The sequence below is a fragment of the Lissotriton vulgaris genome, chromosome 3_1, assembly GCF_964263255.1.
Source record: "Lissotriton vulgaris chromosome 3_1, aLisVul1.2, whole genome shotgun sequence".
Classification (NCBI taxonomy): Eukaryota; Metazoa; Chordata; class Amphibia; order Caudata; family Salamandridae; genus Lissotriton; species Lissotriton vulgaris.
In genome coordinates this window covers 62962069-62982432 of record NC_141689.1, presented here as the reverse complement: position 1 = coordinate 62982432, position 20364 = coordinate 62962069, and the positions used below count along the sequence as shown (strand labels likewise).

Genomic DNA, 20364 nt, shown 5'->3' with positions numbered 1-20364 from the left:
TGTACAAAAGTATTATTAATGAATTCTGAGCGTCGAGCTTGCTCATGTTCAGGAAACGAGTGAAAAGAGTGTATAGAAGAAACAGTAGAAATAGCTGGATCAAGGGGAGGCACTGTAGAAACTGGCACAAAAATCAAATTTATGCTAAAGACAATTCCACCCACCAATGTTGCTAAAACAATCAAAAATGTAATGGCACATTGCATCAAGAAACATTTGCTGTGAAGAATTCTATTTAGTCTGTTTCTGCGAACGTAAATCACATTTTCTCGTTGCAGCGCAGGAAGTTCCATCTTCTACAATCCGCTCGCGACCACTGATGATGTGTACGTAGATGAAAATGCCTCTGTCAGCCCTGGGAGTTCCCAGTACTAACAGAAAGATCGACCTTGTGTCAGACCCCTGCAAATTCAAACTAGGCACACAGCCACGACCCTACGGCTACCCAGACGGCAAGGCAATTTATTAAAAACAATAAACAATAGCAAACTTCCTGGCTGAAAAGCAAAAAGTCCAATGTATATAAATATCAAAATCACAATATGCAGTTGCCTGCTTTATTAGTTCGTTTTATGGCTTCTAAGGTTGTATCTCTTCTTTGCTGGTACTGTCTGATCGGAAAATAGTGTATCACTAGCAGCTGTTGTAGAGTTTAAGTTCGCAGATGGCAAAGTTTCTTCTGATGCTGGAGACAAATGTTCAATGTTCAAAGCAGTCTTTTCAGGAGGAGAGTCAAGTTTCAAAGTGTCAGTAATTAAATCGGCATCACTGAAAGGGACAAATCTCGGAGTTATTTCAGATTCGGAGGCACCAATTCCTTTCTTCACCCAGTCGTCGTAGGGCAGCGGCAGTGGAACACGCTTTACGTGAGAAGCGTGGATCCAGTGCTTGCGGCCAGCAACACGTACAGCTGTCCTCGTTGCCAGCAGGATTTGGAAGGGGCCGATGTAGCGAGGCTGAAGATTCTTTGTCCTCGCGAAGTTCCGGACCACAATGAAGTCACCCGGTTTCAGTTGATGCCCTGGACTCTCCGGAGGCTTTGGCAAAGCATCAAAGACCTGTTGATGAATAAGACTTAATTTAGCAGTCAAGTCATAAAGGTAGTCTATCAACATAGGATATTCAATGGAGCAGAATTGTTTAGGCCTTGGCACACCCCAGACATTTGCCGGGCGGCCAAACACAATCTCATATGGAGAAAGCCCTATTCTAGAATGCACTGTTGCTCTCGTTGATAACAAGGCCAAAGGAAGTGCGTCTGGCCAAGCCAAACCTGTGGATGCTTGTATTTTGGCTATTTTAAGCTTGAGGGTGCCATTGTAACCCTCGACTAAACCAGCAGACTGGGGATGGTTCGCACTGTGAAATTTTTGTTTCAATCCTAGACCAGTACACACACTCTGCATAACTTTCCCTATAAACTCACTTCCGTTATCTGACCATACAATCCGTGGCATTCCATACCTAGGGAAAAATTCTTTGAGAAGAATTTTGGCAGTTGATAAAGCAGTGTTGTCCTTTAGTGGGTATGCTTCTATCCACCTCGAAAAAGCACAAACTACCACCAGGACGTATTTTAAATTGTTGCAGCGTTCCATGTGAATGAAGTCTAATTGAATTACTTCAAAGGGACAGGAAGGAGGGGCAAAATGACCAGCTGGAGTTGGAGTTCCCTTGCCAGGATTATGCATCAAGCACACCATACAATTTTTCACCACTCTCTCTGCACACTTACTGATTCCCTCATTCTTCCAGACCGGAGCTAACATCTTACATATCCCTTTAGAACTTATGTGCGCCACTCCATGCGCCATCGTCACTACTGCAAGCACATACGCATCAGGCAACATCCAACGCTGCTGTTCTGTCAAATCGATCCAACATCCATTCGAGTCCAATTTGCCCGTACTTTCTCTCCATACGCGTTTCTCTTCCTCAGTCGCTTCTTTCTGAATCTCTTTCACACTTTCCATTGTGTCCTCACACATTCCAGACTCAGCAATCCATCTTGCAGACGTAGCAACATACATTCTACTCATCATGTCTCTAGCTGTCTGTTTAGCGGTTTCATCAGCAAAGGCATTTCCCCGACCAACATCATCCGTGATTGCTTTATGAGCACTGCACTTCACAATCGCAACTTCAGTCGGTAAGGTTAAAGATTCTAACAAGTCGTTAACTAGCTGACCATGTTGAATCTTAGTCCCATGGGACGTAATGAAACCCCTTTCTCTCCACAACCGGCCAAAACTATGGGCCACGCCAAATGCGTACTGACTATCTGTAAACACATTCACTCTCTTTCCCTCAGCTAAAACACACGCTCTCGTAAGAGCTATTAATTCTGCAGCTTGGGCAGAATTCTGACTCACTCTTGCAGTCTCCACAATCGTCTTCAAAGTCGTTACCGCGTAGGCAGCAGTCACATCACCATTCTCCAATTTAAAACATGACCCGTCCACATACAGCGTACCATCCGGGTCGGATAGGGGAGTATCCCTCAAGTCGATACGACCTTTTGTCTCTTCCTCCGTTTTGAAATAACAGTCATGTGGCTCAGAATCACTCGACTCTTGATCAGTCGGCAACAATGTTGCTGGGTTCAATACATTGCATCTTTTGATCTGAATATGACTCGCTAATAACGTCAGCTCGTAACCAGATAATCTCGCACTAGTAAGGTGTTGTGTCTTCGTTCGGTTCATGAGTGTATCCACTGCATGAGGAACCATGACCACTAGCATATTGTTCATCACCAAACCAGCAGATTGTCGAATGGAAGCTGCAGCTGCCGCTGTAGCCCTCAAACAACTAGGTAACGCTCTAGCTACCGGATCTAGTGTTGATGAGAAATACGCACAAGGGCGTTGTTTATCACCAAATTTCTGTGTCAGAACACTCAACGCGCAACCTTCTCTTTCGTGAACGTAGAGCGTGAATGGCTTGCTATAATCAGGTGTACCCAATACAGGAGCTGAACACAGTGCTTTTCGTAACTCAATAAAACTCTCTTGACATTCATCAGACCATGGCACCGGACTCGGAACATTTTTCCCAGTCAAAGCTACCAATGGCTTCGCTAACAGTGAAAAATTTGGAATCCACTGCCTACAGTAAGAGGTAATACCTAGAAAGGCACGTACTTCCCTCTGTGTGCGTGGAACACTCATCTGCGTAATTGCTTTTATTCTTTCTGGGGTCAACTTCCTTCCCTCCTTTGATAAGAGGTGACCTAGGTAGGTTACTTCTTGGCAGCAATATTGCATTTTGGAAGGTGACACCTTATGATTCAAATTAGACAAATGATGCAATAGTGAAATCGTAGCTGCTTTGCAAGTTTCCTTGTCATCGGCAGCCACTAAAAGATCGTCTACGTACTGTACTAGGGCAGAGCCTGGAGGAAGGACAAAAGAATCTAGCTGACTTTTTAAAGCTTGACTGTAAATGGATGGACTTTCACAGTAGCCTTGTGGAGCGCGTTTAAATCTGAAACTGCGACCTCCTAAACAGAAACCGAAAATATCCCTACTTTCTTCAGCTATCGGAATGCTGAAAAATGCATTCTTGAGGTCTATAACTGAAAACCAATTGGCTGTAGCAGGAATCAATGTTAACAGGGCAGTAATGTCTGGCACTACAGGAAACTGTGGAATTACAATCTTATTAACTTCTCTAAGGTCTATGACAAACCTATAGACTGGAGGCTTTGTAGGATCAGTTCGTTTCAAAATCGGTAATACAGGACTATTACAAACATTTCCTCGCGTTTCTTCAACCACACCTTTTTTAATCAAATCTTGCACAATCAATAAGAGTGCACGCTCACCTTCACTCGATATTTTATATTGAGGAATTCTTGGAAATTTCACATTCGCTTTCAAAGTTACTACATACGGTGGAATCTCTAGTAGACCTACATCATTGGGACCAGTCGCCCAAAGAGAATCAGGGAGTGAACGTAGCTCCGGCGGGAGTGCGTCCATTGACAAGTACATCGGAGAGGTGATATTTTTGCCCAAAGTAAGCTGTACTCCTTCCGGAGAACAGTACAATGTCGCATATAGTCGTTTTAACAAATCTAAACCAAGCAGATTTTCATTACAACCTGTCGTCAAAATCAGGGGTGCTTTTAACTGACACGGTCCAACAGAAATAGACAAAGGACCAGATATCGGGTTGTACACAGGGGCGCCTGAAAAACCTACGGAAACATTTGTTGAGCCAGACAAAGGTGCGCCAGGGAGTTTCGCATGCATGATAGAACTTTTTGCGGCACCAGTATCCAACAGAAACGGTTCGACTACACCTGATGTTGCTACTGCGACATAAGGCCCACTCTGATCCACTGGAACTGATACTACTCCCTCTCTCTGTCCATGGCTGTCCTAGTACCCATTTTGTTGAAATCCCTCTTCAACTTCACAATAATCCTCAACAAGATATTGCTGAGATCTATTCTGTTGAGCTGACTGTACATTTCGTTGATCAAAGTGATTAGAAGGACGATCATTCGTTTGTGGAGGCATAGCACCTCGTCCTCGACCTCTAGAATTCTGCGCATAACCACCACGACCTCTCTGAGCTGCTGCATTATTATTTTGTGCTAAGATCGGACATTCATTTTTATAGTGCCCCTCTTTCTTGCAGTACGCGCACTGATTCCACTGATATTGAGGCCTTGATGTACTATAATCTGTCCTTTGATATGAGTTTTGCTGCGTATTAGTCTGATTTGTATGAGGCGGATACGCCTGCTGTAAAAGAACTTTAGTTTTTAAATCTTTCGTTTTCTTCTCTGATTTCTCCTTTTCCTCTTTATCCCTATTTTCGTAGTACTGTGCAGTCGCAAGTATTTGCGCTGTCGTAGATACAGCCCACGCACTTTCTGAGTCTTTCAATTTATTGCATAATTCAGGTAACAAATTATGCACAAACTTATCGACAAACAATCTCTGTCCTCCTTCAGTGCTCATGTCCTGACCACTATGGTCTACAAAAGTCTCTTCGAACCTCGTGAAGAAGTCGGAGACACTTTCGTCTTTCTTTTGCCTGCATGCGGATAATTTATCCCAATTAACACGCAATGCTGGCATCAGAGTCTTCATTAAATCTATTATTCTACCAGGAAGATTAGCAATTAGGGGTTCGGGTTTCGCACCACCCGTTTGTTGAGCATCTGCTGCAGTGATAGCTGCCCAATCACCACCTAAAGCAGCCTGATGATCCTCTCTACGAATTTTAGCCCACACTGGTTGCGGAACTACATTACCAAATAGCATGTCAATGTCTGCCAAATTCATTATACAAGCTTCAACTGTCTGTGTCAATTCCTTGTAATATCCGGCTGGATTCTTACGTGGATCTGGCAAGGCCTGTTTCACTGCTAACACTTCTGCTTGCTTCCATGGAATATGTATCCATACTCTTTGGAACTGTGCTGGAGCAGCTGCAATACCCGCATTATCATCACGTTGTACTGCTTCGCGCCAAATTGGAGGAACCTCCCTCATTGGATATTGGCGACTTGGCTTCACTTTACCTTTTTCTAAATCTCTCGGCGAACGAAGAGATGGATCATATCTAAAGCTTAAAATGAGCTCCATCGCTTGTTTTATATTCTCACCCACTATCATCCCAGCAGCAAACTCTTTTTGAACTTTAATTAAGTCTTCCAAATCTGATTCGACATCGTCTTCCTCTATTTCCTCACGCAACAACGAGCACATCTCATCAAAGACGTACCGTTGCGTTGGCTCTCCCCATTGCATAAATGTCTCTAACACATCTCTCGTACTATATCTTCTGACTTTCGTAATCCATCTGAGAGCCGTGGAGTCTAAAACTCCCCGTTCCTCAGTACTTGGAAGCTGACTCCGTCTCTGAACAGAGTCAGGAGTAGGAGTCTTAATCAAGGTTTTATATATAGGAGACAGCATATTAGTAACAGAATCAGTGATTCTTCGACGAACAGAAAGTGGAGTTAGTACACTCGCAGACATAGAGAATGCAGTAGAGGTAGGAATAGATGACGAAACAGTAGGAGTATCGAGGAAAATAGTTTGAGGAACAGTAGATACAGTGGTAGGTATAGGAGCCGGCAGTGTAGGAAGAGGAGGAGCTGTAGGAACATTTACATTCACCACAGGAAGTATAGGAACTTGATTCTGAGGAACAGGAACACCAGGTTGTCCAGCAACCGGCAATTGAACATTCGGGATGAGTGGAGCCGTAGCACCTTGTGCATACGGTGGAGGTGAACGTAACAGATAAGACAACAGAGGATCGTTTTCGGAATCCTCCAGTATCTTAGCCATTTTCGATGGCAAGGCAGGATAGCACTTGTCAATCGCTAAGTTATGCTCTCTAATGGCTACATCTATGGCCTTCCCACACTCGTCAGCCTGCAACTGTTTAGTCGCTTGCTCTAGAGTTAACTCTTCTAGTTCTTTTTGCTCTTTTTTCAACCTTTTCATTTCTCTCTGTTTGGATTCTTTTCGCCAATAACGAAAAGAGTCAAACATTGCCGGCCGGGCTTTCTTCCTAAACAATTTCGCTTCTAAGTTGTCGAGAATCTCTTGTTCAAAACTACCATGCAGTGGCCAACTAAGGACACCATCCTTCTTACAATAACGGACCCATATCTCATTATAAGTTATAGGACCCACACCATACTTACAGTATAAATCATAAAGGGGAGTCCCAATCGGAGGAACCAGACAAGAGTCCTCTAATCGTGAGTCACTGTTGCAACTAAAACAAGACAACATTTTCCGACTTACCATTTTCAGTCCGGAACACAAAACAAACAGACACGAAACAAATTGTGCACTTGAACCAAGAACTTAGGCCTACCAAAAACCAAACTAATGTATCGATACCCAAAACTGAACCAAATAGATTATCGTAATTAGAACAACCAAAGATAATCTTACAAAACCAAACCAAACCAAGAACCGATCAAGGATTTTTAACAATCCTCACAAAAGTAACCAGCTAGCTATCACTAAATACTTAACTGAGTCACTGAAGACGTCACCAAGGAGAAACCCGTCACGTTTCGCCGTACTAAGGACTGCACCACTTCGGGTCCAAGACAGGGCGACGGTCAAGGCAACGGCCCACTGTAGCCGTCCTGAACGGGAACCCTCGTGGAAGAGAACTTCAGGGCCACTTTTGCGATATGCCGGGATCGATGAAGTGGGGCGCCTCCCTCAGGAATCTTCACACGAAGCTTCTCGAACTCTTCAGGCTTTTGGACCGGTACCGAATGACGTCGCCCCACGTTGGGCGCCAATTGGAGTTCTGGACTTTTTGGTTCCGTCCAGAGGTGTCAGGGTACAACACCCAAAGACCCCGGAGTCCCACCTGCCTTGGTGCACAAATGAACAGAAACACGGGCTTCTCGATGGTGGCGTCAAAGACCAAAGGTTTATTACTGCAGGGACACAGAAGTCACAGAATCTACACACGGGCAGAATTCAGGAGACTGTTCGATTTGTACAAAGTGGGTTGCTCCTTATATACTAAAAATTGTGCTCTAGGCAAATATTTCACATGTCGGTACATTCCCAAACCTTTTGTGTCTCTAAACAATAAATATTTGGCGTTACACAGGAACTGTCGATAATATCTGATACCAAACATCACGAAGAGGGGTTCCCACCAGTCCATCACAATCCCTTGTCAATATTGCATTCAAGAGCCGGACCGCCTCATCGTAAAGTTCGTTACCTCCCCCTAATAAAGGCCCAGAAGGAAAGGAGCAGAGCCAGGTGCAGAAGATAGAAAAGCGGGATAAGAGATGTTTGTGGGTTGTAAATGGGCAAGGCTACCGGCTTCGGCCGCCTAATCATGATCAGGACAATGGACAGGAAAACCAGTTCAGGTGGGCTGGCCTCGGGCAGAGGAGGCAGCCTTTGTCGAGTCATGCAGCTACAGCGTGATCTGGTTTAAGGTGCACGTGTCACGTAAGAGGTGAATCTCCGGCTAAGGCTACGTGTCCTTAATCAAAGTGAAGTGAATGAAATGATCAGAGGCTATTGCATATGTGAGGGCAAGGAACCACAAAATGGCGGCCACAATCTAAGATGGATGCCATGGGTAGATCAGAAATGTGTTCATTACAGGAGTGCTCTTGCTCGTAGCGTAGCGAAAACACCAGGATATGCTAAATGAATCATTTGCGGTTCACTGATACCATTTTTATGTATTTCCGACAAACTTGAAAACACGGGTTCAAGTCGTCACGGAACCGTCACAGAACCTCACTTTGCTTTGCATTTTTCAGTTCTACCCTCAAAGGTCTCTTAGGTATGCCTACAAAAGGATGAAGTACCTCCAAATGTGAAAGCAGTTTTGGTGGGACTTTAGCTTTGTATATTCATTTTCTGCACATTCTGAACATGTTCCTAGAATTATGGCATTCTTTCCATGTTCTGGAAGGTACGAATTATTAATGACCTGTATGTGTTACTTCCACTGCCTCTTCTTCTATTCTTTTCTATTGAAAGTGAGGCAATACCATTCACATGTGATTCTAGTGGCCTCAAATGGTCTGATATTCTGAAACTTTGATCCTGGACCTCAGCCATACACTTCGACTTCCTCTTTAGTGGGGTCTGTTCTTAGTGGGGCAGCATGTTTCACCGGGACCTCCACATCCTATGCCTTGATGCAGAAGATCAGCTGGAGCTAGCTAAAAGGCTTCTAACTTTCAGCAGAAGACGTTTATGTCACTCAGACCACTTGCCACCCTTCGATCATACACTATTTATACTCCTTCCATATTCCTCTGTGGGTGAGCGGAGAAATACTGACCCCTTACAGGCAAACAAGTCTGAAGTTCTATTTCTTGATATGTCCTTTGACCTGACCAATAAGGTTATGTTGTGGGCATGATTAAAGTTAGCTTTTGGCCACTTTTAGCCTTTTTTATATTCTGTCAGATCAGCCCCCTTTGTTCAAGTCATCTTTTGTTGTAACTTTATTTAGAACTTTCTCACATGTATCCCCTGCTCCTTTTATCATGCTGCAGTGGGAATGAAATCTCATATTGACCTTTCTGATTTGTGAACCATTTAAACCTCCGCACAGTTACACTGCTCTACCTGTTACTGCGAAAACTGTGTTCCTCCTTGCAATCCCTTTTTTGGATTACTTTAGCAGAATTCAGGCGTTGTTGGCTTAACTTCTCTATACAACCTTAGTCCCTAAACACACTGGTTCATTGAAAATATGCATGCTTTCTTCCAAAAGTGGTATCAATATTTTATGTAGGCCAGTCAATTCTTCTTCTTGCATTTCACTCTTCCCAGATCCTTTTAAGGAAGATCAATTGCACTGGTTGAACCCAAAGAGTTCCCCAAGGCCTTCTACTGATAGGACTAAGAAGTAGTCAAGTCGAGTCAAGAATAACTTTGGTCGGTTCAAACATGGACCATAAAAGTATTAAATACATTAAAAGGAATAACATATATGCAATGATATGTCACTTGACTCAGATACTCAGCAACAATTTACAAAAAGTTTAAAATTCAAGTTTCTAAAAAGGAAAACACCCATTTCATTTACATTTCATACCTTTTCCTTATTAAAAATGCAATTCTAATAAAATGTGTTACCGCAGTACCAATAACTGCAGTGGACAAGGAGCGTAAGAGATTAAAACCCTCCTGGTAATTACGGGTCGGGTTTCTCTTAAAAGTAGAATAAGGAACCGTGCCCATGTCTCTTTGTAAAGTGTGCAGAATAGAGTAGAGTACAGGGTGCTTTGCAGTGCTGAACTATCACAAGGGCAAGGGGTGAGGTTATTGCACCATCCAGCCTGTTTGGAAAAGGCCACTAAAAAAGTGCACTGTGGAAAGCCAAAGCCTAGTCAATAAAACTCTGAAGTGCGCATTTGTGGTAAAGGACAAGTAAAATTGCTGTTGCAAAAGAGGCTGATCTAACTGAGGTTGCAGCCCTGATTGCCACCAGCGATTATCAAGCTCCGCAAAAAGTGCATCTTTTATATTCAGTTTCATATTTATATCGATGCTGGCAGGATTATTATAATAATGCTCTATGCCTGTTTCATTGAATTTTCCTTTCACATAATGAAGCCATGGGATAGCCTCAGCATTATCCAGCATCTTGCAATCCTTGATAATTTCCCTTGTGAGCTTTAAGTCTTCTGACAGCCAGACTTTATTATTATTATTGCATTTATTGAGCGCACAGCTACCCGGAGGTTTCCCGGCGCTTGCCTTGGGAACCCGTCCTGGCTTTTTTCCCCTGTGAGATAGCCCCTAGAGGGCATCCCCAGGGTGAAAGCCAGGCATCCCACCGCAGGGGGGCCGTTGTGTAGATTAAGCAAGCTTATTGCCCAGAGTTGCAGAGTGAGAACCCATGATTAGAGCAGGCACCGAAGCGAGAATTATCAAGTCCGTGGACATTTGAGTTCAAGACCCTGCCGCGTCGGGAATTGAACCCTGGTCCCGGGTCTGACCTCAGCTTCCGGGTCTGCCTGCTCTACACCGTGAGCCACACTTCACTTTAGCCCAGAGAATCAGTGGGGCAATATTAATCGATCTGCAATAAAATCCATCCCTACCTCAGAGTGACAGAATGCTGTTGAGGGGCTTATTTGGATCATCAACAATATTTTTAAAAACTTGTTTTCTAGTGTTTGCAATTGTCTACTTTTAGGATCTCCCCATACTGCTGCCCTGTAGGTAGCATTGGAAAAGCATTTTGATTCTTATATAAAGTAATCAATTCTGCTACTGGCTTGTGGCGTAACTTGCATGCGAAGCGAAAAAGCCCTTCCACAGCACGACTAGTGTTCAGTACCATAAGAAGTACTATGTTGATGATCATCTGTTTGTTGATTTTGCCATTGTGAAAAAGGAAAAGGTAGTCCTAAACCAGTCTCCCTCTGCAGACTTCTCCACTATTGAGAACTCTGCTCAACAGGAATAGGACCCCAAGGGAAGAGACCAGCTCTGATACAGAGTGCAAACCAGAGGGACATGGATGTTGTATGAGTCTTTACACTATCTATGTTTAACAGGACGAATGTTGAGAATATGTGTTGTGCTTGACCGTTTCAGCCCTTGAATCAGTTTTGGATAGCCTATGTGTAGGTGGCTCATCATACATGCCAGAGAACAAAAGTGTGAACTTGCAGCTCTAATCTAAAGAATTCATTATATCTTTTCAAAAGCACAATACTCAAAGGTGGATAGGAGATAAAGTGTCCTTTTGAAATGTAGGGATGATCTTAACTACCTTCTTGTTCCATTCTTTCTCAGATGTGTTAACCCCCAACAGTTTGGGGAATAACTGAGTGAGGAAGCCTCTCTATCTTTTATTTTAGGTCTCCCTGAAAGGGATCTTGCAGCCCACCCAACATTTATATTCACACTATAGGTTTGTCCAATATGGAAGGAATACTCACAAGTTGGGAACATTCTAAAATTGGTCCGAATGATGGACTGGTGGAGTGTACAATCTCTGTCTACAGACTTAGTATACATATGAAGCAAAACTCCAGGTTATTTAGTCAGAATTTCCCATTGCCCAGTGTCAGGAGACCTCACCAAAGAAAACCAACAAAAGCAACTGAGAAAAGCGTTTGGCTACTGATGGCCAACTCTCATTGTCGAGTTTGGCAACAGGAACTTGGATGTTCTGCATCCTGATAGGACAGCTGCCTTGAACCTTGCTTGAGGAAAGGTGCCCACTGACTGTTGTGTCACTGGACAAGCATTTTGATTTGTATAAAGTAATCAATTCTGCTACTGGCTTGTGGCCTAACTTGCATGCGAAGCGAAAAAAACCCTCCCACAGCACGACTAGTGTTCAGCACCCTAAGAAGTACTATGTTGATGATTTTATGTTTGACTGACTGTGGAAGAAATGCTTCCCCAAAACACAGGACTATGAGACACAACTAAAGTTGGAACATTATAGCAAAGAGAAGGATCTGCAATGCCAATCTGTGTGGTGAGACTTTGTGACACTGGTTCTCCTTCAGTGTTTCACATGGCAATACAGCTTGCTTATTGTAGCTATGAAAATCCTTTTCTTTTCTCTGTGAGATTGTTGAGCCCGCATGGAGAGAGCGGTCCAATGAGATCACATAATCAACACTGATGATATAGTTACAGTGTCTACATGGCGAAGTCATGGTGGCTGGCAACAAATAATAAACTAAAACAATAAATAAAATAAAAAATAAACAAGCAGGTGCACTTTTATTTTGTGTGAGGGAAACAACTGAGAAGTTAGCAGTCCTGACATCAAACCCCAAATCCACAAAAAAGACTCACAATCACCTCATGCTTGCACATACCAACTGTAATGTAATGCTGGATTCAAATGTGGAGTCTTTGATCTGGATTTGGAAGTTCTTCCCTACAGCAGGCTCCACTAATGTTGGTTTACATTTGTCTGTAGGTTCAGAGTAGCAGATCACTAATTGCTACACACACCTTACTTGGAAAGTGCTGGCTTCAATTATGCCCTGTACTAACCAGCCTTTGTTCTTCAGGGTGTATGAATCTGATGCTGATGTACTGTTCCCTCAAGATGATTGTCCTTGGTTAAAACTCAAATTGTCCCCTGAAACTAAAGTCTCAGACACAAGTTACGTCTCTCAGTGTGACATAACTGGTGTCTTGTTTTATGATTTAAAGAGTGCTTTTGATTGAAAGCGAACCTAATCTTAATAGCTTCAGAAAACTCCTGCTTTCATTGGGAAATATTATTTCCAAACAGTGCACAATATTCTGTATTCAAACATTAAATCAGTTTATCATCGGATTGTATATGATGCTGAAAGTTCGGTCTCAAACAGCTTAGGAGTCAGCACTCCATGACAATAGGTCACTTCTTCTTTCTCAAAGTATTCCTCTGATTTCTAAACACACCGCGTGTAAATCTTCATGAATACCACAGGGTTCAGATGGAAATTCTGAGAAGAACGAAATACCCTGCTTATCTGATCTGCCTTCTCATTTAGAATCCTCTGAATATGAATTGTTGTAACCTTCGCTTAATGTGCCTTTGCCCCCTGAAAGATGTGTTTTACACACTTCACCAAGGAGTTCAATCTTGGGTCCCCCTACTAATTAAGCCTTTGTTGACATACTGTCTGTCCTTAGGAGTACAGAATTGTTGTCTATTGTTCTTGAAAAATGTTTGAGAGCTTGATACGTCACTTCCATTTGAGTTCAGTTAGAATATAGTCTCTGCTCCATAGGACTCTTTCTTGCGTGAGCAATCTAGGAGCCCCTCCTGGCTCCCTAATGATTTGATGATATGATATCATATCATATACAGTTTATATTGCTCACAGCTACTTCAAGGAGTGTCCCGGCGCACTACAACCTAAAAGTCAGAGAGGAAAAAAGCTAAGTCTGTTGAAAGAACCAGGTTTTCAGGTTTTTAAATAAAAGCCCTGGATACTTCCAGATGCACCCAATGGAAGCAGTCCAGCCCGAACTGCCGGGCTAGGTCCTCTCTGGACTGGAAAAAAGCATCCTAGGACCGGTTTAAGGGATTCACTCCACATCAGAAGTATATCCAGTCAAAATCATCAAGACTAAATCAGACACACAGGCAACTAGAGTTGCAGAAAACTTTCACAGCAAGAAACATTAAGTAATACACTAAGGACCCGATGCACACAAGCTTCTTGCCTTTCTTAATGTGCTGAATCACAATTTGGGCCTGTTATGAAATACAAAACAGCCTTTTCTCTTTTTTTAATGTTCTTTTTAATAATAACAAATTAAACATAAATAGCACATTGCAGACAATATCATGTACTATATTGCAATCGACAACTTTCCACTTCAAAGTCTTATCCCCACCGGGGTAGAAGGTAGCACAAGATGTCAGACAGGTAAGCTTTACTCAGCGTTTGATAGTGGTAGTTCTCTCGGTGGCTCACAGATGTCCCCCCTGTAAGTGTTACATTTCTGCCATATTTGCGACCATTTGTTAGGGCAGCCTCGTGAGAGGTATACAGTCTTTTCTGTGAACATACAATGGTCCATGTCATTCTCCCAAAGCCTTAGGGAAGGGTTTTCACTTAGAAAAACAGCCTTTTCTAATGTACCAAAGCTGATAGGAAATCTCAAAATGCGATTTCTACTTAGTTTGTGATTCCCTAAACAGGAAATTGCAAATATGGATTTCGTATATACAATTTCTTAGCACATGTACAAATCATTTCTTAAATAAGAAATGGGCATCTAGGAAATCCAAGTCGCTGGTAACCATGTGCAATTTAAAAAAAACACTCCAAATGCTTTTTTGGAAGTACCACAAAGCACACACATGCCCCTAGGCCCTGTGTGTGCTTTTCATGTGCACCACTTTTTTTGGGGTGTTCATCAAGTGGTAGTCACTCTTGGCTTTGAAATTCTACATTTGCGATTTCGAATTAAGAAATTGGAAATTTGGCAATTAAAAACCATTTCTACCTATGGGCATTTGGGGCCAGATGTACGAACATTTGATTTTGCGATCTCTAATTACGATTTTTTTGCGACTAACAAGAGACTCTTAAATGAAATTTCTAGATCAAAGGGCCTCCCTTAGCTCAACTGTAAGGCTCATTTCTGGATCTAAACATGATAACCACAGCACAACGGATTTGAAATCACTAAACTGGCTCCCTTTCAAGGCAACAATTTGGTTAACAATTGCCTGCATGACACACAAAGCCTTACACTCCAAGACCCTGAGGTACATTGCACATAAATTGAAGCTATCTGGCGGGGCTAGAACCTCAAGAAGCGCTACATCCCTACAATTGAAACTGTTGAAATTTAAGAAAGCCTACAATCGGACCTTCTCTGGCCGTGCCTCGAGAATCTTGAATGCCCTCCTTCTGAAATTAGAGTTAACCCTTTGCCTGCATCTTTAAAAAAACAAGTGAAAAGGCTATTGATGAACAAATGCCCGCTCGAGCTCTCAGGATCTCTACACCCCAATTGCTGAGATTTTGAATACTTCTTTAAGCGAAGGTATTCTGCCACCTGACTGGAAGACCGCTCAAGTACTACCTATTAAGAAGAAAGAGCAGCTGCCTGCTGAAGTGCTCTCCAAATATCGCCCCATTTCGCTCCTCCCGTTGATGAGCAAAATGACGGAGAGCTATGTTAACACTCAGTTAATGGTCTACCTCAACACCCACGCCATTCTTGATCCTTCTCAGTCAAATGCGCTAGTCTTCTCCACTTCCGGAAACTCCTAAAAACCGAATTATTTAGGGCTTTATCCTAGTCTGTTTTTGTCTGCCTGACTTCCTCTCTATGATAGCGTGGAGATACCCCTACGAGGGTGATTCCTGTGCTTTACAAATTCCATACATACATACATGCATACGCCCTGGCACCAATAATGCACATGAGTTGCACTTGCGATCTGCCGCCTGTCACTATGACCTGCACTGTTTATCCCTTTTGGACTAGAGGGTGTTCTTCACCCGCCTTAGTACTACTACTTCCTGTATTGTTATTGTGACTGCTATTATAGCTTACTTTCATCTGCTGTGTCTGTTTCCCTCACCCTGGTCTACTGTAACGTCCCCGATACCCACTTGGGTAATGTTCGCTCTAAGTAAAAGTCTAAATAGATAAATAAATACTAATGTGTCTCAGACACATTAACAATTCTCAATGGGGTCGCAATTGCCTTGCCTCATCAATATTCTCAATTTGCGACCCATTGGGAATGGGCAATAACACATGGATGGTGGTCTGCCGGGGACTGCAGACCACCATGTCTGAGTTTACTTTTCAATAAAGCAACTTTAAAAAAAAATGCAGCCCCATTTTGTAAGGGTAGGCAGTGATCCGTGGGTCCCTGCCTGCCGAATCTCTGTTTGCGAGAGCTATAATGGTTGCAAATCTGTCCCTTAGGCCCATAGGAACAAATGGTTTAACATTTCCTCAATAGTGATATCCTATTGCAATTCCTACCAATTCGATATGAAGGGAAACAAATACACTATTCCATGAAACCAGTGTATTGTGCATGAATCTCATTGTATTATACAAAGACAGGTATTTACCGTGCATACACCAATGCATTAAGCTAGTAAATTAGTAATAGAAACTAATATGTTGTGTTTAAAAACTGTATTCTTTAAACCTAATGCCTTATGATGCAATTCAATACCCTTGAGTTGTGTACCAGTAGCATAACTTTAACCTTCATACTGATGAATGAAACCAGTGTTCCTGTATATCAGCCAGTATAGTGCATACAAACCAATACAACATATGTTAACCAATGCAGTGCACATAAAGGCACATTCAGCATTATTCATATATAAGCTGTCTATTTGAAATGTGAACCACTACAAATTCCACTACAAATTATATAAACGAATATGCCTTTAATTAGGTAATTCAATTTTGGCTATCTGGCACCTCATGCAAGTCATTGAAGTATCTCCTCACCAACAGGAAAAAGGGTTAATGTTGTTTGCAAAATCTAGTACAAACATGTGATACAACTGTCTAAAATGTATTTAAGAAACAACTCTTTTTTTGCAGACAAACTTTAAAATGGTATCAGACTTTGAAGTTGAACCTGGAAAGGCTGTCCGTCAAATTGCCAAAGCCAAGAAAGCCACTATAGACGTGCCCTACACGGCTAAAGTCTGCACAGTCTTTGGGCATGAAACAGTTGTCTCGGGCATTTGGAAAGGAGTATCATTCTTTGACCTGAGAGTCAAACAAGTTGATGAATAAAGAATATAGCACCTTCACTGGATACACACAGGTCACTATATGGGAGCACAGTAAAACATGAAGTAATACTGTAAAGCCAAGCAGATTTGTTGCAAAATACAAATGTATCTTAGTGACTAGAATATGTATTAAAGATCTTTACAAAGAACATTTTGTCTTATCTTTTTTATAATATTTTTAAACTTGTATACAAATGTATTAGGTTAGGAGAGCAGAGAGAGAAGGAGAACAAATAAATACACAGAGGAAAGTGACCCGGGATAGCCAAATAAAAAGCTTGGGTAGGATAACACTGCTGAAAATGGATAGGTGTTTATGAGTCTGGTGCAATCGTGATCTACCAGTAGCTTCTAGACACCTTCAGAGTAGCTCACAGCCTTGAGATAATTTTTAAATAAGCACATAGTTATATTTTCCTTTTAAAGTTAAGAGAAAGCTGTGTTTATTTTACAATATTATCAACAAGCTGCAGATAGCTGGGCCTGATAATAAACAGTGCTCAGTCAGATTTCAGATTTGTCTCAGAGGTGAACAACTGAAGCACTGACATTTTTAACTCTTAAGTAAAAGTCCTTGTCAATTCAATATTGGAGCTGTGAACAAAATAATATTTCTGGATGCTTTTAAAAGGAAGATAATTAAAATGATTAGTTACATTAATGATCAAGTTAACTCTTTATTTTAATTTTCTCCCATTTAAATGTAAATGTAAATTGATACTTGTATAGCGCACTACTTACCCGCAAGGGTCTCAAGGCGCTTGTACGAATACCACTGTGGAACCCATTCTGGCTTTCCCTGTGAGGCGTCCACTCCTGGGCACCCCCAAGGTGGAGGCCAGGCATCCTTAGCATTGTGGGGGCCGTTGTGGAGATTAAGCAAGCTATTGCCCAGAGTTGCAGAGTGGGTCTCCATGATTGGAATAGGCACCGAGGCGAGAATTATCAGGTCCGTGGAATTTTTGAGCCCAAGACCCGCCGAGGCGGGGAATTGAACCCTGGTCCCAGGCTAGACCTCTGCATCAGGGTCTGCCACTCTAATCATTGAGCCACACTGTTGCTTTTACAAACAGCAGGCTCCTTACTCCCACTGACCAGTAGACACTGTGTCATAAATATAACTGAAAAAGACAGCCTTTTTTAAACTGAGACAATTTTAAAGTGCAGAAAACTGTTCTATAGTACGAAAAGTTTGGCAGAACGTTTTTCTGCAGTGATGGTTGGTGGCATTTGATAGTGGTAGGGCGTAAAAGGGATGAGTGCCCTGTGAGCATAGAGAACACACCTGACAGTCATAAGGGGGGGTTCTCTCCCTGGGAACATTTTGAAAAAGATGTGGGCAAATGGTGCAATTGCGAACAAATGTGAGTAAGTAAGAAGGTTTATAAAGCAATTGTGAAAGTGAAGACTTAAAATATTGAAACACATAAAAATGTTCCTTATTTTACTAAATTAAAATTGTTCTTGTTCATCATCTTATATATTACCTGTATATCTTGCAAGTTATACAGACAATGGCTTCTATCACTGTTTGTACAGTTCCCAATGAAGCACTCCTTAACACACACTGTACAGGGCGGCAGATTTATAACAGATATGGCCAGTAAAACAGCAATTTCAAGTGACATTGAATGTATATCATCCGGCATATTTGATTATTTCTTTGGCTTAGGAAGACTAAACCACCAATGTACAGGATGGCAGTGAAGATGGGAGGAAATGAGGTACACAACCAATGTGGCAAGTCCGCCCGATAAAAACAAATAAATGGAGAACAAACGTTCAGTGAAAATCAAATCAAGCAAACAATTAGAATACTGCTCTAGGTCAGTGCGAAAAACTAAAGTAAACACTGACAGATTAACACTTGAGGATGCTACACCACTGTGCACTCCTTCTCAAACACAGTTCACCTTGCTTGCTGGATGTTGTGCCTTATGTCCTGGCTTTAGGGTGTCATGTGCCCGAATAAGCCAGCCACCACTGCTCAACTGCCAGTTTTAACCATTACTCCAGGTAGTGGCTAGAGAGCTTTTGGACAAAGAATAATATTGTAAGCAACATTGATCTACCACCCAGGCCTGGATCAAGAACCAACATCTTGCAGCATCCACAGACACCTTAACAAAGGGGTCATCCCCTTATGCTATTTAATGATTTGCTGCAGTCCAACCATCATGAAAATCTCTTGTGTGAGAATCAGAGAGCAGGATGCAAATGTCTTCTACTTTAGAGACAAAAGTAGAAGCATCCAGTGCTTTTACTAAGAAGGATTCCACCTTCTTAGGCATATCTTCTGGATATATTGTGATCTGACCTTCAGGGCTTTGAAATAAGGATCCCCTCGCATGATATCAGGAAAATTGGTTTCAAAACTTTGTCAGTGTGAGCATAATTAAACTGAAATTATTAGGTTTGAGCTAAAGCAAAGTACACATACACTAGTGGGAAGAAAACATATGAATTCGCAAGAAAATAAAGTAGCTGGGTATATTTACAACTCCCACAGTACCAGAGATGTGTAAGGGAAATTACTCGCCACTGATAGCAATTACTAAGGGACCTTAACAGTGGTGTCTCTGTTGTTATCTCCTGGCTGGGTAGGGTAGCTACAGTGTAAATGAATTTACATCTCAGTCATCTGTATACATTTCAAGAACTACAGGTACCCATTTCAAAAGATGATTTGTTACAGCAACAAAAGTCGTGGTTATTTTGTATTGGAGAGCATGAGATCCAGATTCTCATGAAAGGTGATGTAAGTACTGTGGGGGTCCATGGGGGATTGGTTGGTACGGACTTGGTCTTCACATTATAGGACCGCGCTGTAAGGTAAGTAGTTGAGAGTTTCTTGATAGCCTAAAAAAAAACATTAGCCCCACTTTGAAAACGCCTTAATGGCCACTCAAATCACGATCTCCTCTGCTATCAAGGAAATAGAAGCCAGCTGGGGCTTATGTGCCTGAGGTCATAGGTTGATTAATAGACATCTTGAATGATGTGTCAAAACAAACCTGGATTACAACATGTCTATCTCTTTTCACCCTCACATGCAGTAACCCTGACTTTGCAAGCTTTGTCTTCATATAATGGAGAGATGGACACTAGAGCTTTTTGGAAGACCTCTTTCACTGGGGGTTGTTCAAATCTTTCAATACATGTAAAAAAGAGTTCACCATTGGAGATTCATGAGGCTTCAGTGCTTGTAGACAATGCATTGAGTGACGTCGTCCACTTATAAGGAGTACATATCAGGAACTAGTCACCATGTGTGACTTAACAAGACATCCTTATTTCCTCAGTTAGGCAGTGCTATCAAATATGCAGAGCTTGACGCAGTGGACCTACAAGTGGGAAGCTCTAGATAAAGTTATAACACAAGAACAGTGGCAAACGCAAAGACAAAAGGCCCTAAAACGTGTGCAGAATCAAGAAATGCTGTATGTAATAATGTGTCATGTATACCGGACAAGTATATTGTTGGAAGCAATGTCAGTGGGTGATATTCATTTGTGATGGAATTCCCTAGTGATACACTCTTATAAGAAATTAGTACAATGCCCTATCCATAGTTTTGTAGGTCACCCCACACTAGATGATCCTGGGGTGGTGAT

At 42.1% G+C, this 20364-nt stretch overlaps 1 protein-coding gene across 1 annotated transcript in view; it reads left to right on the top strand.

Moving 5' to 3' along the window:
• Positions 1–16899, top strand: part of LOC147725959 (uncharacterized) — a 95940-nt gene extending 79041 nt beyond the window's left edge. The window contains exon 4 of the mRNA XM_086960081.1: positions 16554–16899. Coding sequence (XP_086816207.1) covers positions 16554–16751 — 198 coding nt within the window. The 3' untranslated portion in view covers positions 16752–16899. The remainder of the gene's footprint in view (positions 1–16553) is intronic.
• The last annotated feature ends 3465 nt before the right edge of the window (positions 16900–20364 follow it).